General features: G+C 42.3%; 1 protein-coding gene across 1 annotated transcript in view; it reads left to right on the top strand.

The window, feature by feature from the left end:
• Positions 1-21,849, top strand: part of LOC146978267 (semaphorin-6D-like) — a 150,559-nt gene that overhangs the window by 84,014 nt on the left and 44,696 nt on the right. The window contains exons 3-6 of the mRNA XM_085790575.1: positions 4,162-4,282; positions 19,093-19,337; positions 19,615-19,729; positions 20,160-20,217. Of these exons, the coding sequence (XP_085646701.1) occupies positions 19,184-19,337; positions 19,615-19,729; positions 20,160-20,217 (327 nt within the window). The 5' untranslated portion in view covers positions 4,162-4,282; positions 19,093-19,183. The remainder of the gene's footprint in view (positions 1-4,161; positions 4,283-19,092; positions 19,338-19,614; positions 19,730-20,159; positions 20,218-21,849) is intronic.

Here is a 21,849-nt window from a genome sequence, read left to right as displayed (position 1 = left end):
ATGCGGTCTGATCGATTATTCATTGATTGGAGAAGAGAGCGTTGTTCTGACCCCGGAGTCTCATTTGGGTCTGTGTTGGATGAAGATGATGATTGATCTTCTCCTGATAACAGCTGCTGCTTTATTGATCTGTTGCTGAAGTGTTTAAATGGACGGAAACTAGAGCTGCTTCTGATCTTAATGAGAAACCTGGTTATTATATACCTGCAGCCTGCATGGTCACCAATGTCCATGTGTTAGATTATCTGTGTGACTCAAAAAACTTTGCCGACTCCAATCGACCCTTTGTAATTAGCATTTTATTTTGAAATCCCTGTTATCATCGGCAAAACTGTCGCAGTAGGATGGTATCATCTTTATTTAGCCACTGGGGGACTTTTAATGTGAAAGATCTGTGCAGGAAGTGTTGAGTTTAATGTTTGTCAAAAGTAAAATAGATTTTAAATAATAAAGAGTGTGTGACTCTGTCTTAAGTTTTATCTGTGCATCAATCAGCCACAGGATTGGACACTGACATGTGAAGACTGAACATTGATTATCTGGTTACATTGGGTCAATGTCAATAGGTTGGATGTATTAAGCAGAAAATGAACATCAGAGGCCATGTCACACTGCAAAAACTGCTGAAACTTGGCCTCCACAATTCCCAAATCTCAATCCAATCAAGCATCCGTGGGATTTACTGGACAAACATGTCCGACCCGCTCAGGCCCCACCTCCTTTAGGATTTAGAAGATCTGCTGATAACTTCCTAGAGCGAACTTTCAGAGGCTGTTTTAGTTGGAAAAGGTGACCTCCAACCACAATATTAGGCAGGAAGTTATAATGTTATGTCCAATGCAGTGTAGAGATATGAAATGTATGAAAACAATTTAAAATGTTAAATTCACCCTGACTTCCTTACCAAATGTTTAACACAATCATGTTCACATTTAATATAATCATTAACTTTGTCTGTTCTCACTCAACGTCAGAGCTGTTCCTCATGTACCCCTGCAGACATGTTCAGGTGGGTCTGATCCGGTTTGGTCTGGTTTGGATGTCACATGTTTCAGCTGAGTGTGACGTCAAACACAGTGTGTGATGTCAGGACACGCAGCCTGTAGATGAAGTGAGTCCGAAAAACACTGTCGTCAACACTGTTTACTAAATCTAGGTACTCTTTTTAATTATGGTATCTGAGGGTTTGCTAATTATTATTGGTCACTTACCGCGTTTTTGCGAAAGCTCTGGTGGCACAAACTCCTGCCAATAAAGCTTTTAGATTGTTTGGATGTTCAGAGATTAGAGAGAGAGAAATAGAGGAAGAGAGTGTCAAAGAATGAAAGAGGGAGTGGAGAGTGAAGGAGATGGATATTAAACAGGAGAGAAAGGATGAGAGACAGGTGAAGAGGTGAACATCAGTGTGGTGATAAGAGTAAATCCACCACTGAAGAAAATAGAGAGAGAGACAGAGAGAGAGGATTAACCTCAGACATGTGAGATTAGTTTTGGAGAAACACATGGAAAAACAAACATATGACATACTAATCCCAACATGAGGTTTGCAAACATGAATCCAGCTGTGAGACCTTCACTTTTAGTCCAGATGTTGGTCTGACCATTCTGAGTGTTTTGAGACTCGAGACATTAAAAAACGCAGCCGTGTCGACACCTGTGGACCCATTTTAGTCAAAGTATCTGACTTTCTGTTGGCATCAGCCTCCTGGTTAGTTTTAGTAAGAGTCAGAAGATCCAGATCTAAAACTTTACTATTCATTGTTCCACTTTGGAGATTCCTGGTCTTGTGTTATGTGTGCTAGCATCATAATTCTGGTTTAAATAAGCCTGAATTTACCAGCTAGATTTTTTCAGAAACCCCGAAAACATCATGTGAACCAGAATATAAAGAACCAGGTCTCTCATCAAATTCTGAATACGATCCAAACCAGGAAAGGAGTCACCACTCTGTTATTGTTTTGAATGATAAAAAAAAATTCAGTCCAGCTGTGCTCAGGAATACAGAGTGATCTTCAAGCCCAGAGGTTTCTAAATACGGCTTCATTCAGCAGAAAAAGAAAAAAAAAAAAAAGCACATATTCGTTGGGGACTATTTTCAGCGGTGTGATGTCAGGTTGGTATGATGTGATTGGCTGCTGTCAGTTGTCAGCTGTTCATGAATTGAGGAGCTTCATGAGTGACGGCCTCCTCTTCTGTCTGCCTCCGCGCTGCTCTGCATTCTCCCATGATCCTCCTTTGTTTGACCTCGTTAGAGGAGGTCGCCTCTAATTGGATACCGCTCGTCTTAATGGCTCCCATTAGCTCATTAGGAAAGGTTAGCTCATGCAAAACTTCCTGCGCGCCGCGTCTCGCTAACAAGCGCCGGCGACTTTGGCTTCGTTAAGACGGAAGGATTTTATTTAAACGAGCAGCGCAGAGGAGATGAATGTGGAGAGAATCACAGATTCAGACTCGACACTCTACTCCTCTGAAGGCAGACTCTACGAAGGAAAGGAAAGGAGAGGAGAGGAGAGAAGGAAACATCTGGGTCTTTAATTTCCCAGCAGTCCCCCTCTCTCTCTCTCCTTCTCTCTGCATGTTAATCTAATGTGTGTGTTTACGCTCTGTCTCGGCTTGCGGGATTTTCTTGAATGAGATCAGTTGGACAGATCAGCTCCAGGCCAGAGAGCAGCTGATTAGATTTCAGCCGATCTGGATTTCTGAAACCTCCAGAGACTCGATCTCCGAAACCTCAGCGAGGAGAAATCCAATCAGCTTTTGGATGTAGAGGAACTCGCTCGGTGTTCAGACGACGGCGCACTGATGCAGCTTCTGGAATATGCTCCTTAAAAGGATGCAGCCAGTTTGCTTGTTACATTTTTGTGTTGAAGCTGTGAGATGTTTAAAGGCGCCGTGTTGATCTGTAAGAAGTTATGTTTGAGGTTTTAAGAAGCAAAAAATCATCTCAGTGTATTTTTTTCCCTCTTTAAATTCCTCTCCCAGGCTTCATCCTGGAGCTCTAGCAGCAACATGTTGGTGAGCCAATCAGAAGAGAGGAGGCTCTAGTCCTATCTTTTGATTTTGAGTGATCAATCAAAAATACATCAGAAGTCAGGTGAACTCACAGAGAAACCAAATCCTGCAAGGTTGGATGGTGGGTCCAGGTGGGCGGGGCTTTTTGGTATGTAGCTGCTTTGTTGTGACATCACAAAGTTACAGAAATCCTAACGGCAGGTTTTAAGTCTCAGTTTCTGAATCCATGCTTTTTGTGTTTCTTTGTTTCTTTGTAGACTGAGGCTTTGATATTTTTACATACATAATTGAGAACCTAGAGCTAATTTATAATCAATAGGTGCAAGCAAATCTACATTTATAGAATATTCAACCTTTAAAACACTTAAACATATCCTCCAGGATCCAGTTTCAGCATCTTTGTAAACATATGGAGCTGGTGTTAAAGATATATTTGACATGCAAGACGTTTTTTCTACACAGGTCCAGTCTCTATCACACTTATGGTATTTTTGGCAGTGACACATTAAATGACTTGGGGACTGGTGTGAGCGATAACAACCAGCAGCAGGAGCTTGTTAGTGAAGCTCAGTAAGTTTTGCATATAAATGTGTCCTGATTTCAACTTTTTCAAGACTTTTACACTATATTTCGTTTTGGCAAAGTTCCTGTGCAGCTGTGAGTGTTTGGATGGAGTTTAACATCTGAGGAGTTTGAAAGTCTTTGTTGAGGGGAAATAAATGGTTTTTTGGAGAAAATAGGCCTTCATGTTCTTCAAAGGGGGGTAAACAAAGATGTCATTCAGTGTTTAACAGCACTCAGTTGCATCATCTATTTTCAATAAGTTAGGAAAAGGTAGAAGTTTATTCAGGCAGCCTCTGAAAACAAATGATATAACTCCTGCTGTGTAAAAGAAAAAATCACCATCTCCAGAGTGTTAAAGCAAAGTTTATTACACTTCACTTTGAAAAGGTCATGGATTTTAACTCCACTTTGGATCTAGTAGAAAAAGGCTTCATTGTCTCTGGTGCAAAATGTTTCAAACCCACTATAGATTCACAACATGAAGTAAAATATTGACACGTCTCCATCGTTTCCATCCACTGTGACTAATATGTGTCTGAATGCAGCAGGATATTGAACCGGTGTTTTGTGTCTCTGTCGTTGCAGGATGTCTGAGGGGGTCCACCCCCGCCTCCTGACTTCCTCTCCACTTCCCGGACCACAGTGAGAACTTCCTGTCTACCTGCACCCCTTCTCTCACCTGACCGGCTGGAGTCTGTTTCACACTGTAAGAGCTCTTTACTCACTCTCTTTTCAGACCGTTTCACCTCAAAGAAAGAGCACAATGCGTGACGTTGTCAGTCGACAGTCAGTTTGTCGTTTTAAGATTGAATTTAAGTGGTCGTGACACGAGGAGGTGATGAGAGGAGTAAAAGCGTAACCTGATTAGAGGAATGTGATGAAGTTAAAAAAAAAAAAAAAGGATGCAGCGTCGTTTGAAGTTTGACTGATGCTTCTAGATGAAAGAAAAGTGAAACCAGGAAACAGCTGAGGATGAAAATGTTCAAAAAGAGTCCGCTCGCTAATTTCTATGTGGGGAAAAAGGCTGGAAAAATATGTAGAAAGTCTGAAAGATGTTTGGAGGGGAAAGAAAGTGACGCGTGCATCTAGTGGAGATGCTGAGTACTCTGAAGCTTCGTGATGAAAAGGTGGAGACGGTGTGATCCGTTCTGAGGTGTCATCGTCGGGAGCCATCAGATTTATTTATTTTAATTCCATCAAAACCCCGTCTTTTCTTCACTGTTGTTGTGTTCTCGGAGAGTTTCTGTGGATCCAGAAACACTGTGGGAGCTTCAGTTTGTGTTTGTAGAAGTGGTGCATGCTGTTGTTCATGGTGCTGGCCACTGTGAACATAAACAAGGATGTTTAGATGTTGTTGTTTTGTCGTCTCTAAGCCTCATCTGTTGTGTTGTTGCCACCGCTGTTCAAATCCGACACTGATGTTAAAACATCTGCAACGAAAACTCAGCTGGAGTGAAGGCATCACAGCATGACTCTCTTTCTCTCTCGCTAATTGATGAACATTATCTGAATCATTTTACAGCAGCATCTTATTATCATCAGTCACAAACAATAGAAAATAAGCAGCTTACTAATAACCATCTGCTGTGTGTGTGTGTGTTTGTGTGTGTGTGTTTGTGTGTGCTATAGGCTCATATTTCTTCCTCATTTTGTTAGAGCCAGCCATTGGTTAAACAGCATCCTCTGATTTACTACATTTCCCAGAATGCCTTTAGACAAACTGGGCATTTGTTTAACACAGGCACTGCAGAGACTGCGATGAAGCAGCGGATCGTGTCAGTGATGACGGTCTGAGCCTGAGATGAGCTGCACAGCGTCACACAGAAACCAGAGCCTCCATAGACTCACACAGAGATTTTAAACCAATAAACTCTGAGCCGGGATCAAACAGGTTTTAAAGGGAATAGAGGAGCAAATGCAGCAAAACAACGATATTATTCCTCCGTCCTGTGTGCTGGAAATGATGTCTCTATATGTGACTGAGCAGCACCAGCAAATACATAGAGGAATACCTTAGCCTGAAGGTCACAGAGTTTAATTAAAAGCATCTTTACGAGGTGACTTGTTCAGCGTGTTTTCCTTTTATCCGTCACCTGTCAGCAGCTCTGACACAGACCTCGTCTCTAGGTTTTCCAGCTGCGTGTAGAAGTGTTGAAATGTCGGGGGTTTGTCAGAAATGTTTTAGTTGCATCGTCAGAAGTCGGACGGAGGGTCAGAGGATCAGCGGTGTGTTGTTTCCTGATGCTGTGATTGCCTGCAGAGCGCAGGAAACAGCCCGAGGCTCAGCGTGGACCGGTGTCAGAGAGGAGAGAGGAGAGAGGACCGAGGGTCTGAGGAGCAGAACCGGGTCTGTGTTTCTGTCGCTGAGGTTTTCTGTCCAAATGGCAGTAATGGAGGATGTGAGGAGGAAGGTCGCACACACACACACACACACACACACACACACACACACACACACACACACTGCTGTGTCCTTCTGGACAGGTGGCACTGTCACGCTGCGTTAGTCCATCGATCCACTGTGTGTGGCTGAGAGGTCAGAGGTCACGCAGACCTCCTGTCAGTCACAGCTGCAGGTTTAATCACACATGACATCGCATAGAAACTGAGTCACGGTGTCAAAACATGTGATGATGTCACAGTGTTGGATATCTGATTAGTGAGTTTATTGTTAAATGTATTGATAATAGTAATGATATTGATCAATAATAGATTTCAATGCTAAAAAGGTGAATAAGTTAAAGTCAAACCAAACCCTAAACCTGATTTTAACTGGAACCAAAATATCCTCACACCAAAGTCTAACTGGTCCTCACAAAGGGGGCAGTACACACACGCAAATACACACACGCTCACACACCACATAGTGTCACCGCTCAGCCATGTGTAGCAGTTGCCTTGGTAACTAGATGATAGGATGTCACCGAGCTTAGAAAGTGACCTTTGAGGATGAAGGAAGACTGGAAGGAAAGAACAAATGGGAGAAAGGCAAGGAATGAGGGAGGGAAGGGTGGAGAAAGAGCAGATTGTAAGGTGGGAAAGAAAGGACTGCAGGAGGGAGGAGGAAAGAAAGAAAGAAAGAAAGAAAGAAAGAAAGACGACAAAGGGAGAACTCAATTAGGAGTAATACAGCTCTTAATTTCTGCCTTGGATACATTTACTGAACAATCTTTCTTTCTTTCTTTCTTTCTTTCTTTCTTTCTTTCTTTCTTTCTTTCTTTCTTTCTTTCTTTCTTTCTTTCTTTCTTTCAGTTCATTACTTGATGCTTTCGCTCTTCCTCGTTTCTTCTCTTTCACTCCAGTCGACCTCATCTGATTTTATTCACTATCACTGATTACCAGATTAAATGCTCTCATTGACTCTCAATCACTCACATTCACATAAACACACACATGCACACACACATGCAGCTCGAACTCCAACACACACTCTGTAAAGTGTTTCTGCATGAAAACACTTTGTTCAACTGGGAAAACTCCACACACAATGACTAGGAAGGCCATGACACACACACACACACACACACACACACACACACACACACACACACACACACACACACACACACACACACACACACACACACAGACATTACAGTGACAGTAAAAGCCAGGGAAGCGTGCAGTGAAATCCTTGATAATAGAAAAGAGGTTCATATCTCTCCCCTGGTTCCCCTGAAGACTCTGTAAAAAAAAGAGAGGAAGATAAATGATGGAGGGAGGAAAGTGACAGAGGAGGGACGAGTGGTCCAGGTCTGATCCAGTCAAACATGTGATTTCATTTAGTTTAAATAACCAAAAAGACTGAGATAAAACATGTTAGGCACAGATTATTTTGATAGTGTTTTATTTCACTGATTCTGATGAATGTACCTTTTATTCATAATTTCAAAATCTAATAAATTAATCAGCTGTTAATTATTGGATATGTCCAAGAAAGGTTAGTGCATCTTGGTACCAATCATAAAGTGAATGGATAAATTATCAGTTGTTCCTTTAAACTGGATCCTGTTTCCTATATTTGTGTGATGTGAGGAAATCTGGACATTTTGCATATTGCAGAAAATCAGAGGAAGCAGACGTTGGTTTGGTTTTGTGAGTGCATGTCCTCCCTGCGTCCTCAGACTGCTCTGAATCTGATGGTAAAAAAAAGAAAAAAAAATCAAAAGCACAAAGAGCTGATTTGAAACGGCGTGAAATTAGGATTTCACAGAGTTTAAAAATCTGAGGCTGCAGATTGATAACAGCCGGGATTAGTTTTGTGCTCACTGTGTAGTTTACTTATTAATATGGTAAACTTCCACAGAAACCACTGAGAGGCCGGGGGAGGAGGAGGAGGCGGAAGAGGAGGAGGAGGAGGAGGAGGAGGAGGGAGGTGCAGGGTGTGGGGCTCACTACAAAGATCTTTTTTAGTTTCTTGTCTGGTTTTCAGTTTTCAGGAGGTCTCTCAGTCTCCCTCATGTGGAGTCGTTCTCAGAATTTGTCCTTCAGTGTGACACACAAACGCACACACACACACACACACACACACACACACACAAATCTCTGCTAACGCCTGTGTGTGCATCACCTGTGTTTGTGTGTGTGTGTGTGCTTGCTTCAGTGTCAGATCAGTAAACTGTGCCACCAGAGAGTGTGAGTGTGTGAGGTATGCAAAGTGAAGTGTGTGTGTGTGTGTGTGTGTGTCTGCTGGCCTTGAATGGGCGCCCTGAGTGCCAGACTGAGAAAGTGGAATCAGTTTTCATCCTGACAGGCAATTCACCAGCTTTTCCTACTGTGAATGCCGAAGTGTGTGTGTGCGCGCGTTGAGTGTGTGTGTGTGTGTGTGTGTGTGTAGCTGTACTTGTACCTCTGTGAGGACCAGTTTGAACTTTAGACCTTGAGAGTGAGAGTATTATGTCCAGTCCTCATTAAGTCAAATGGTTAAGTTATGGACTCGTGAACGTATGATGTCAACAAGTGTCCTCATAAAGATAGTAGAACAAGTATATGTGTGTGTTTGCATATGTGTGTATGTGTGTGTTTATAACCTGTCTGGTATAAAGAGGACCATGACCTGGTCCTCAGTGAAACATTAGGACTGAGGTCCTGTTGAACTGTCCACAGTGAAACAAAAGTGTAAGTGACAATGTGTATCTGCATTGACTCTATAGTAAAAGTCACAGGAGAATCTTTTGGGATTTTATTATGAAAATCAAAATGTAAGTCAGTGTTTCCTCTACATTCATTTAGGAATGGTGGGCTGCCATTCCTAAATCCTAGCCGCCGCTCCTTCAAATTTCTTTTTTTTCCCTTTTTCTTTTTTTTTTAATTGTCGCAAATACACCACCACTGCATGTCTCCACCTTCAACAGCAGAGTCCTGCACTGGGTTGGGTACTCGCGAGTATGAAGGTAAACTACAGATAACTATCTTGCCCAGTACTCTTTTTTTTTTTTTTTAAGTATATATTTTTGGGGCTTTTTGGCCTTTAATATGCAGTACAGTTGAGAGAGAGACAGGAAATGGGAGGCAGAGAGGGGGGGAATGACACGCAGGATAGGGCCGCTGAAAGTCCACTGTTTCCTGTACCTCCACCATCTTGGTTGGCTTCACAAAACGGCAACGCTGATGGAATAATATGGAAACGGGCAACCAGATGTTCTGAGATCACCACATTTATTTGATTGGATTGAAAAACTATTTCAGCGTTTGCCTCGAACACACTGTTTCTGATTCTGCAGCTGCACACGTCAGAGGACCGTCCCCCCATCCCCCACCTCCCCCACCTCCCTCCGTCCTCCACCCTCCTCCGTTGAAGCTCTAAATGACCAAATCAGTGAATCCACCTTCCTGCCGGTGACTTTAATCTCATTACCTGTTATCAACCGTCATAATAAACACCTTTACTGCCGCCACCGTGACCTCTCTGACACCAATCTCATTAAAACCTGAAAGTCGTTGCGATGTTGTCCCGGTAACAGTTAATCCAGTGGCGCCGGGCCACAGAGGTGATCCCTCCTGCCGACCGCCGCAGCCAGTGATTTGTGGTTTATCTGGCTCACAAACAGGAAGCTGCAACCGGGCTGATTTCTATCAATTATCTAAATTAAAGCGGCAGCGATATTTCAGATGGGAGGATGTAGTTTGTTATATAAAGGAGCACATATTGTCCACTTAGTGTCTGGACCCTGATAGGACAGGAAGTAATAGATGGAGAGAGGAAAGGAGGAAGATACTGATGCAGGCGTTTAAAGGCCAATATCGATACTGGATTAGAGGAACACACATGAACCGGTCCAGAGTTAGACCTCGGGCCTTATAGATCGAGTATTTGAGATAACGGCACCATGAGGAGCTGAAGTAACTGACTTTAAGGTCGTAGAGTTGCTCCAAAAGAGAAATTTTAACAGGTTGGTGTGATATGTGTGTATTTCATGTTTGACGCTCAGATGTGAAGGTCTCTCAAAGGTTTTGTTTTTCTCTGATTTCGTCCTGTATCATTATTAGTCATACCAACTGTCTGACTAACAGTCTCAAAATAGAAAATTGTGCTTTTGTTCAGCTGCTAAGTGTCTTTCAGTACCAGAGATTTAGTGTTTCCACAGTTAATGTGTGATAATCACTTGTAGTTATTTCCAGGAACTCCTTCTTTACACTGGCAGAGTTTCTAAGAGCGGCTGAATGGTGCTTCAATCAGAGGATAAGTTCTTTAACCTTTAGGTCATAACTCGGTTAGAAGAGTCAGATGAACCCGACATCAGCTGATACTGCAGCGTTGTATCAGCTCTAACCACGTTGATATGACTCTCTCAAAGAACTACAGTAAGACCTGGACGACTGAGAACCTTCACTGACTTCTGACATTTTAGAAATGTTGAATACTGAATGTAATCCAGTGTTTTGCAGATCTGTGTCGTGATTGGTTTGAACTCTGACTGCATGCTGACATCTTTATGTAGATAAGAAACAGATTATTTGTGGTTTTCAGCAGAAAGTTGAGGACGACTTTGACCTTGAATGTAAAACAGATGAAAACGGACTTTCACTCCCACATTTTGAAGGTTTAAGGTCATTTTTTTTCTCATGCAAAGCAGCTGCAGCTACGGGCATGAAGATGTAAATGCTTGAACTTCAGTTGGCATTGATGAACTAAACATCACCACCATCACCAACAGGATGGAGAAAACAGCTATGGGTGTGCTTTGTTTCATTCGTTTCCTGCTGACAAACTGGACCTGTACCCACGAGTCGTCACTCAGGGAGGATTAGCTCAAGACAGCAAGCGCATCTATTAAAAAAAAAGTCCGTTTACCTGCAGTCGATATTCGGGTTAAGGTCAATGTTCCGGTTTCTGAAACATTCGGAATAACCCATTTACATGCGTGAGCAAACAGGGTTATTCCTGTATGCATGGTAATTGTAATCATTTGGGATATCCCAATCAAAACAGCGGCGCACGGACAACGTCTTGATACATGGAGAACGTCATGACACAATGCACATCATTTCCGCTTCTTCTTCCTGTATCCAAAACCACCACCACCACCAACAACAACAACAACAACAACAACAACAACAACAGCAGCACAGCGATCTCACTATCCCGGTACTTTCTAACATCTACACGAGACATGACGTTCATGTCTTTCACCACTTACTGTATGAAATGATTTGTTTCCTCCTTGCTCCAAAAGTAGTTCCTGTACTCAAAAGACCAAGCTATAATAATAATAATAATAATAATAATAATAATAATTATTATTATTATTATTATTATAAATACGAGCATATTCTGGTTTTTCAAAAGGGTTACTGGTGTTTACATGGCCGTGCACAACCAGGTTATTGCTGATATTCCAGTTAGGAAAGGGTTATTGAGTGCATGTAAACGTAGTCAGTGTTGATTATCCCGGGAGAGATTTGGCCTCCAAGTGACAGGTTAATTTACCTGCCATTTTCTAAACAACCACATATACCTGTGGGCATCTCAGGCCTTCTGTCCTCGTTATTAAATCCTAACCAATGATGGAGCTAGCTGGCCTTTAATCTGTATAGACACAACAACAAAAAAACCTGACTGGATTATTCTGTCGGGACAGTTATCTTAAATATCTGAAGCAAACTAGATAAAAGATTAGTCTGGACTTTAATCAAAAATCCGAGGAAATGAAAGAGATTGAATAAAACATCTAAAATGCTGATAAGTCCTGACAGTTCCTCAATGATTTATACAGTCTGAAACTTCTTCCGTCAGTCTGGACTCTTAATGCTGAGCCGTGAGCAGTAAAGGGTTAAACATGTTCAGGTTAATGTCTGTACTCCCACTGAGAGCCGTGTAATATCGACTAATCCTAAATGTGTAATCGATCAGGCTCCATCAGAGGGGGAGGGCGGCGGCGTCTGAAGCGGATCAGATTTATGATCACATTTGAATATCAGCCTTTTATATAAATCAGCTCGTCTCCATGGGGACAGCTAGGAAAGTGAACTTTCAGTTTCCAAACCCCCGTGTGACGGATTAATCCCGCCATATAAATGACAGATTGTCCCCGCCGGCAGGAAGATCATGTTCAGGCGGCAGAAAACACGCAACGACGAGGAGGAGAACAAGATGTTTCAATTATCTAAATGAGCCCGGGCTGACTGACTGACAGTGGGATGGGGGAGTGGGGTGGGGGGATGGCATCGAGCCTCTTCCATTTGTTCAACCTGAGAGTCACATTCAGTTTGTTTGCTCAGACAGGAAATTCAGATCCTTTTTTTTGTGTGTGTGTGCTTCTTCTGCGCAAAAAGAAATGAAACAAAGTCTAAAAGTATGCGGGTGAGACAAAGAAACCCGGGGGGACGTCTGGAAACAACCAGGGAGATGATTAAAAAAGAAAAAAGAAAAGATTTGGATCTGACAGACGGAGGTGAATTGGGTAAAATGAGAAAAAGCAGGCAGCAGCTTCAGGATTCGACACAGAGGAGATCAACAAAAAAAAAAAGAAAAAGAAAAATAATAACGTGAAAGATTGGAGGGAGGAAATGGCTCTTTGGAGGGTTTTCAATGAGAAAATCAAGGTGTTTTTTTCTTGATTAAACGGTGAAAAGTCTTAATTTTGCCTCCTGGTTTTCTGATGAAGAGGAAAACAGTTTTTAGATGCAGCAGCTTCGTCTGATTTTTTTTCTTCCCCCAAACATTAAAGCAGCAAATAAATCAGAAATGTCTATGATTTTACGTCCAGACTGTGTCAATAAAGTTGATTTAACCTGTCTGTTTGTGCAGTTTAGTCTGAACAGTCAATTAGTTCCTCCTCCTCCTCCTCCTCCTCCTTTAAAGAGCTCTTATCAGGAGATATTGACATTCGTTTTGAGGGGATGAGCAGGATTCAGCCTGAGGTGACAGCAGTTGATTTAATGAGAGAGAGGAAGCTAGGCTGAAGGTTTTTTAAAAACCTCCCGTCTTTTTCTCTTCTTTAAACGTAGTCATTTGAACCACTTGTGCTCTTGTAATTTATTTAAAAGAAGAAAAAAAAACTGCTTTTGCTGATTTGCATTAAAACTCTTTGATGAAAACTGGTTGAAAACAATTTGACTTTCGGCTCAGCTCAGGCGGAGTTAAGAGTCCGTAGATCGACTGTGCAGCAGTTCTTGCTACGTCATGATGCGGTGACATAATGTACATTAAACTTCTTATTGTTGCATCCAAACTTTCTACTACAGGAGAAAGACTAGTTTAGACCAGTAGCCTGTATATAGTTAGTTCATATTCAACACTGTCATTTTCTTTATATCCAATTATCCTGTCAATCGTTTGGTGGATTATTTAGCATATTTTTTTAGATAATTTTCCAGCTCAATCTGTTGTTGACCGGTCGTTCTCTCTCTCTGTCTACAACCTGTACAGTAACTGTGCTGTGTGTGGATGAAACATGGCGCTGTCCATGGTGCTGAAGTAACACTCACATATACACCAACTCCTCATCTCATGTTAAACCGTCCTCTGAAGCAAATATCAAGTTCTCTCTGGACATTTTATGGTTATTTTTTAAATAATGCACATGTGAATTAACTATACTGCATTCATTTTATATATTTTTTGAATCTATTTAAGGTACTATTGACTTTTGACTATGACTGTCTGTATGTTATTGAGCTGTAGTCGAATGCTACTACTTCTACAGTAGTTTATTTGGCTACTTCTAGCTGCACAGCAATTTGCCGGTTATGGATTCAGCATTCAAAAATATCAAAGCGATGTTCACAATAACATAAATTCCTGCAGTTGTGAGTGTGTTTTTCTTTTTAAAAAAGTTAAAAGTTGCTTAGTATGACAAGCCATTTTAACATTTAAAAGCCAGACTGGATATGTGTTGCAGACATCTGTAATTTAGTTTTGCCTCGTCAAAAAGAATATGTCAGATATTCTTCCTAGGACAAATGACGTCACTTTTGCCATTCATGCGTATGGGGTTTTTCATTACAGATATCAACAGTTCAGTTGCAGATATCCACTATGTGAATTATGGATATCTGTAACTGAATTATGACTAGTAGTAATTTCAGTTTGAGATATCTACAATTTGATTCTGACTAGTCATAATTCCAGTTCAAGATATCTTTAATTCACCTCAGTTAAAGATATCTACATGTCCCTTTTCAGATATCTTAAATTAAGTTTTGACTAGGCAAAATTAAGTTGTAGATATCTGTAACTGGAATTATGACTAGTCAAAATAATGTTGTAGATACCTCAAACGGGAATTAGTCCTAGTCATAATTCAGTTACATAACATAAGTTACATGACATAATTCACATAGCAAATATCTGCAACTGAATTGTTGATATTTGTAATGACAAACCCCATACACATGAATGGCAAAAGTGACGTCATTTGTTCTAGGAAGAATATAGTTGCGGATATCTGAAATGTTCTTTTTGACTAGGCAAAACTGAATTACAGATATCTTGAATGAAAAATCCAACTATTCAAAATGTAATTACGACAAGTCAGAAAGACGTTGTTGATATCTACAATGTTAATAGTCAAACTTAGCTCTTAAAAGTTAAATCTGCTTTCCATAGCTGAGTGATCTTTGATTTCCACTGCTAGTAACCATTGCTGCCATTGAACGTCCCTATTGCAATTTGCGACCCTTAGTTATGTGTTGTTGTCAGGGCGACACCTAGTGGCCTTGGTAACAAAGCCTTGGTCTGTGTTAATGGTGCACTGTTTACAGGTGTTAAATATGGATGTTGTTTGAATCTGAAGCAGCTCAGTAAACACAAAACAGCCACAACAGAACAGAAGAGAAGAACTCTCTATTGTTTATGTTGTTAGTGCCCACAAAGGGGCCCCTGGCGGCCCCTCACATCGCCAGGGTTTGCAGTAATAAATGTGTCGGCGTGGTGAAGGTGGCAGGGAGAAAGTGGAGATGAGATTGTTTGCCTGTGGCCCCCAGAGACGAGAAACACCGCTGACTACCTGACATTACTGAACAAGGTCTAAAAGGCCTCTAACAGGCAGGATCTGTTAGGTGTTTCAGTCGGACCAGGTCTCCGTCTTCGTGCTGCTGCACCTGAACGAGTCCCATCCGTCAAACAGCGGTCGACGTGCGTGACGCCATCCCCTCCTTCATAAGCGCTCTGCCTCGTGATTCATCCCTGATTTCAGCGCCGTGCCAAAAATAAACCACTGTAGTGTGTGTAACAAGTCAGGAGACTGAATCAGAGCCGAACCGCGCAGTGAGTCTGAACAGGTGGGTGGACCTGCAGACGGGCTGCAGACGTGTCCTCACATGTGGACCCCGTCCGTCCGTCCGTCCGTCCGTCCGTCCGCCGAGTCCACGGTTCAGACTTCGAGGTGTAAATTACATCCGGGAAATGGGGAAATGGGCTTCAGACGAAATGTCTCGAACAGGAACTAAATATAGTCAGCTGCTCTCCGAGGTGAGTGTGTGAGTGTGTGTGTGAGTGTGTGTCAGTGTTCGTTCATTAGACCAGGCAGTTTGTCTCAGCCTGGTCTCACTGAATGAGAATTGACATCAGGGCTGCTTTGGCTTCGAGGAGCAAATTAATGATTTAAGGAATAAAACACACACACATTCACACACACAGAGAGAGAGAGAGAGAGAAAGAGAGAGAGGAGGGATATTGAGAGCTGTGGCTCATCTCAGTGAGGCTCTTCAGTTTTTTCCCCCATATTTTTATTATTTGGTGGCAAATGTCATCAGAGAAATCCTCCAGGTTTGACTATCAACAGTGTGCTATCCGTCTTTCTTCTACACACACGTTTGTATGGCTATCTTTGTGAGGACACTTGACATTACCCTAACCTTAACCATTCAAAACAAATGCCTAACCTTAACCATTAACTTAAACCTTATTATAATAACCTATAAAGTCTTAACCCTCAAATAGCCCTTGGAAGGGGGTCTGAGAAAGTGAGGACTGGCCAAAATGTCCTCACTTTCCCAAAAGGTCCTCACTCTGGTTAAAACTCAACCTGGTCCTCACATGTATAGCTATACAAGTACACACACACACACACACACTTACACACTTTGTAGAGGCTAATGAAAAGCTAACAAGAGGAAATGTAGTTAATTCTGGGGAGCGGCAGTCAGTCTCAGGTCAGAGTCTCCACTTCACCGAAACATGCAACGTCAGCTGATTCGTGTCTACAACAACGGTCGATTCAGTCGTTTATGTCTGTCAGTGAAGAGTCAGACGAGTTGAATTAACATTAAGAACACATTCAATTTAACAGTTTTGGAGCCGGTTTGTTTGAGCCCTGACATCAGTCCAACTTTTTTTTTTCTTCTTCTTTTTTATCTGTGTGCAAATAATAACGATCCTGAGGATGTTGGATGTTTTCATGTTGGGTCAGGATTCCTGTCATCCTGTATCCAGGTGGATACAGGCTGGTCTCACTGTTTCCTGCCTCTACTACTTAAAGAGACCCCGAGGAGTTGCTAATGGGTCCATTTTCGATAAATATATCGTTTTGTCTTTATAGTTATTTTGATATTATTATTTAGTGGTCGACTCGCCCAGCATTTTCTAGTTCTATCTATCTATCTATCTATCTATAATAAAGTAATAGAGTAATAAATAAATGAATGACAGCAGCAGCCGAGGATTCTTAAATTATGAATTAATCCCAAATTAAGTTATTTTTCCCGAATGTCACGACAGCACCTGAGGCGAATCTTTGAGATGAATCATCTTTGAAGTGTTTTTATTGATGCAGCTGCTGGTGGAGCTTCATTCAAGCTTCCCTCATCAATATACACCAATATACAGTATATGTGTGTGTGTGTGTGTGACTGTGTGTGTGTGTGTGTGTGTGTGTGTGTGTGTGTGTGTTAGCTCGAAGCTCTTAGTGGCCTTGTACCTGCTGCTCACCTCCTCCAATCACACCTCTGTAATGGAAGAGAGGAGAGTGTTATCAGGCGACTGCTGTGGCTTGACAGGAAAAAGGCGAGGGGGTGCTTAAGGGAGCGATACCTCCTCTTTTTAAGCCCATTTCTAGACCATAGAAGAGGAGGAGGAGGAGGAGAAGGAGGAGGAAGAGGACAAGGGGAGAAGTAGAGCTCATCACCTCTGGGACCACCTTTCTCCTTTTCATTTGTCACCTGGCGCGACAGAACGAGGCAGAAGAGGTGAGGAGACGACAGGGAGGAGGTGATGAAAGAGGACATGAGAGGAGAGCGTGTCACCTTCCTGCCTCCTTCTTTTCTGCTTCGTCACTGTATGACATAACAGTAGGAGGAGGAGGAGGAGGAGGAGAGGTGATGAGGAGGAAAGACAGAGGAATTTGTCTCGATTGAAGATGTTTTGCACATAAAGGAAAGATAAAAGGATGAGATGAAGGAGGAGGAGGAGAGGGGGTGAGGGAACAGAGGAGTGCAGGAATTAAAGAGGAGGAGGAGAAAGAGGAAACACAATCTCTATTCTCTGCTGGCTCTCTCTGTCTCTTCACACACAGACTCCAGATCTGCCTGTCACATTGTTTTTCCCCCCGTGAACCTCCACAATCGTTATTCTACACCAGCGAGCTTCACAGGAGGAGGAGGAGGAGGAGGAGGAGATGAAGAGAGGAGCAGAGATAAGGCGTCCTTGTGATTCACATACTGAACCTGTTGGGGCGAGTCGCAGCGGGGGGCCGCCACGGAAAAAATTTGCTTAACTTTCCCAAACTGAAAAAAAGAAAATCAAAACAAAACAAAACACATCCAACGTTGCCATTTTTACACAGGTATCAGCCAACTCTGCCTTTAGCCAAACTAGCATTAAACATATGGAGGATTAACTATCACCTCCTCCTGTTTGCAGTTTATCATGGCCGTAGCTACTATATGGGAGTAACTTATGAAGACATATGAATAAAGTTTTGCAGCTACAAAAGGATTTCTAAGTGGATTTATGTGATATATATATTATTCCCGGCGGATATCTTCAGATTGACATCTTCATAAAGCACAAGTCTGACTGAATTTAAAAGCAGCTGCATCGAGTCTGTGTTGCTGAGATTTCGACTCATTTACGATGCAGTAGCTACCTGGAGTGTGATCTTTGAAATGATGAAAATTGTGGCAAACCCTATTCACCTGAGTCCCCAACCTGCACCTGTGGTCCCTTTCACCACCTCGCACTGCGTCTTAGTGTTTACCTTCCTCATTCACAACACACACATGGAGTGAGTTCGACACTGAATATTGAACCTGGAGGTTATTTCTGGGAGCTCCTCTTGAAAAAGGTGATAAATCAATTTGGGTAAAATTAAGACCCTTAAAAAGTATTTAAAAAGGTATTTTCATGACTTTATATGTAATTTATATTTATAGGGTGCCGCCCAAGTCGAGCAAATACTCGGATATCGGCTACAACCCTCCTGGCAACTAAATCAAACGAGCTGAGGCATGACTGTCATGGTTGTTGTTTTTGTTTTTTGAGAGTGGAGCAATGTTTTCTTTTCTTTTTAACTTTGCCTTTGATTTATTATCCCAGCCTATTTTGAATTCTGTTGTATCATAGTGGTCTATAGTAAAACTGTTACGTTAAAAGTGTCACTGATGTAAATGGTTACAGCTTGAAGTGGCGGTGAGGTATTAAAACATATTGAAAAGGTCTTGAAAAAGTCTTAAAATGGTATTTAAATTAACTTCAAGATTCCTATGTACACAGCTTTTTTCTTCTCCTGCAATGAATGTGTTTCACTTTCTCCCTCGTTGTGTTTGTGAGTTTGTGTGCGTGCGTGCTGTTCAACGTCAACAACAAGCATGCCAGCGCTAAGCTAATGCTAATCCATGTAGCTGAATGCAGGTTTTGACCTGGCAGGTTAATACAGGGGCTAACCGCTGGGCTACATGCTAATCCCTCATAATTTATATCTGTAGCAGGGAGGACGACCCGGTGGAGATAAACCCTGAACACCACACCAACACACACACACACACACACACACACACACACACACACACACACACACTTTTTGGTTAATCTGCTTTCGTCTAAATGCCGTTATCTCTCTTTCTGTTCCCGTGTAGCCGACGTCCACCATGACCTGCTGACATCACCCACGCCACGGACTCCCCCGCCCCCCCACTCCCCTTGCTGCTCCTCGCCGTCTCTGACAAAATGGCCCCGACCGATTGGCTGTCACCGTGGCGACAGCTGCCCCTGACGCTGCTGCTGCTGCTCATCCTCGCCTTCAGTTTCCTGTGTGAGTCGGCCTCGACCACCACGCCCTTCCCCAAAGACCTGGAGCCCATCAACGCGGTCACCTCGGAGCGTGAGTAGAGCCCTCTGATTGGTTGATGATGATGATGATGATGATGATTGATTTATTTATTTTAACTCAACTTTCTATATCCATCGCTCAAAGCATGATGGGAACTGTAGTAAGACGAGACTCGATATCCATGAAAATCAAGCCACGTTTTTCCTATACCCACTTTGACGTGTCCCATCACCATGTTGTTTGTATCCATGGAAACTAACGTGTTGTGGTGTTGTGTACAGTACGTTCACCCTCTGACTGTGTGGTCTGTGTGGTCTTGTGTCTGCAGAGTCGTACCAGTATCCAGGTTTTCAGGGTTTGCTTCAGGACAACGACACGCTGCGTCTGGGCCTGGACTTTCAGAGGATGTTACGGATCAACCACATGTTGTACATTACTGCCAGGTCTGCACACACACACACACACACACACACCCACACAAACATACATATACACACAATGTGGAAGAGAAGCTGCAGGACTTCTTAAGTGAGAAAAAATAGTTGACAACGTGTGGGGATTGTCTAACCTCAGAGAGCTGGCAAAGGTTTTCTATTGATTACGCAAACTGGTGGAAATGTTTTGTCACATAAGATATAAAAATGAGTAAGTTCAGAAGGAAATAAGTGTCTGTTCCTGTTCCATCTCCTTCTGAAGGTCACAGTTTTTAAATACTTTCCAGTCTTGTTAAATCCAGGGTTTTTCACAATCAGGTCAGATAAATTAACACCAGTGAATAGAAGAAAAAGTCTTGTTGTTCTTGTTCTTCTCTGTTGAGCATGCAGCAGGTGAATCTCCACATCAAGCTCTGACTTTGTGTTTTAACCTCCACAGAGATCACGTGTTCGCGGTGAACCTGACGACGGCGTCAGAGGAGTTCGTTCCTCAGCTGGTGAGTGAAGTCACATTATCAACACTTTGCTTTTTTTTTTTTATCTCTGAATAATTAATCAGAGCCGAAATAAATAATAAAATTATTTAATCTCTGTGGAGAAGGTGCTTGGGAAAAGGTGAAAAAGTCTAAAAAAATCTGAAAGTGAAAACAATTGTATATTCATACTTTTATATTTTTTTGCTGATCCTCAGTGGGAGGAGGTCAGAAAACTTTAAAATGTAGTTTTATTCAACTTGGACCTTGTTTTTATAGTTTGTCAACAAATAAAGTCAGTAGTAAAACATCATATGACAAAATATAAGCTTCATGTCTCTTGACAGCAGCAGTTGACAGGGACAGTTGTGGTCAGAGGCATTATCTTTTCAGGAAGGTCAGAGGTCACAGCGACTTCACAAAGCACGTTATTGATCATATCTCAGTAATTCACAGGCTAATTAACTGGGACTGTGCGGATGTGCGTAACTGCTGCTGAGTTGATGTTGGACTCAGCCTGGATGTTATTATTCAGACTCAAAGACAGACTTATCACTAATATTAACATCTGTTCTTCTTAATGAGACTGATAAGAACAAGATCACATATCTGACTGTTTGAGATAAAAAAAAAAAAAATTAAAAATGTTCCTGTTATCAAAGATTTGGAGAAACATGACTCATCCTTAAAATCGTTATCAGGCAGAAACCATCACACTATTCTAATTTTCAGACCCTCTGTGCTTCCAGATCAGTTGATGTAATGTCTTTTTTTTTAATTATGTTACTGCTCTCGGCTCCTAAATGTTCATTTTTTCATTATAATGTCTGGATGATCTGAGGACAATCCATTGAGAAATACAATGTTTAACCACATCCTGCAAGTTCAAATGTGGGTGGAGCTTCTTTACTGCTTTGTTGTGACATCACAATGTTACAGGAAGTCCTACCGGCCTGATTCAAGGATCAGTTTCTGAATACAGACTGAGTGAATTTCTCTATGGACTGAAGCTTTGATACTTCAACAGTATTGATATAGAACCTAGAGCTAATTTATAATCAATAGAGGCATTCACATCTATATTCTATATAGGCGCTCAGGTTCAGTTCAGATCCTGCTGGTGTTTTCTCTCAGCCTGCTCTCTCTCCAGGTGACGACACACTTGTCCACGCCCACCTGTACTGTACATTTAGATGTGGTCAGAGACGTTTCCCTGGATTAGGTTTCGAGTGGAGCCTCTCCTGCGCCTCGTCCTTCTCTCAAAGTGTCGAGGGCAGCATCAAACCTGACGACGCAGCACAAGATCCTTTTCAGTTCCTGCACAAGAGGCGCCGTAAATATCAGAGCGGCGGAACAAAACTACAGCAGCTGCTGATGCGGCGTGTGGCGGCACAAAGGACACGCTTCCTTTGATCTGCACACGTCCTCCTCATCAAAGAGAAGAGGTTACGGGGTGGCTCCTGACAGTAATGGGCCTCCCGGTGCATTGTGGGACGGTGGCCTGCAGCGGCTCTTTGATGTTGAGCTCTTACTCTCGTTATCAGTGATCCGACCTCGGCGGCGTGGCCCGTCTCCTCACCTCGTCTTTGAAGAAAAGTTCACATCTTTAACGTTGAACTCGTGATCGACTCAAAAAACGCCCGGAGAAACGCCGGC

Source organism: Trachurus japonicus, chromosome 11 (genome assembly GCF_045865225.1).
Source record: "Trachurus japonicus isolate A0001 chromosome 11, Traja_1.0".
NCBI lineage: Eukaryota > Metazoa > Chordata > Actinopteri > Carangiformes > Carangidae > Trachurus > Trachurus japonicus.
This window is presented reverse-complemented; position numbering and strand designations above follow the sequence as displayed.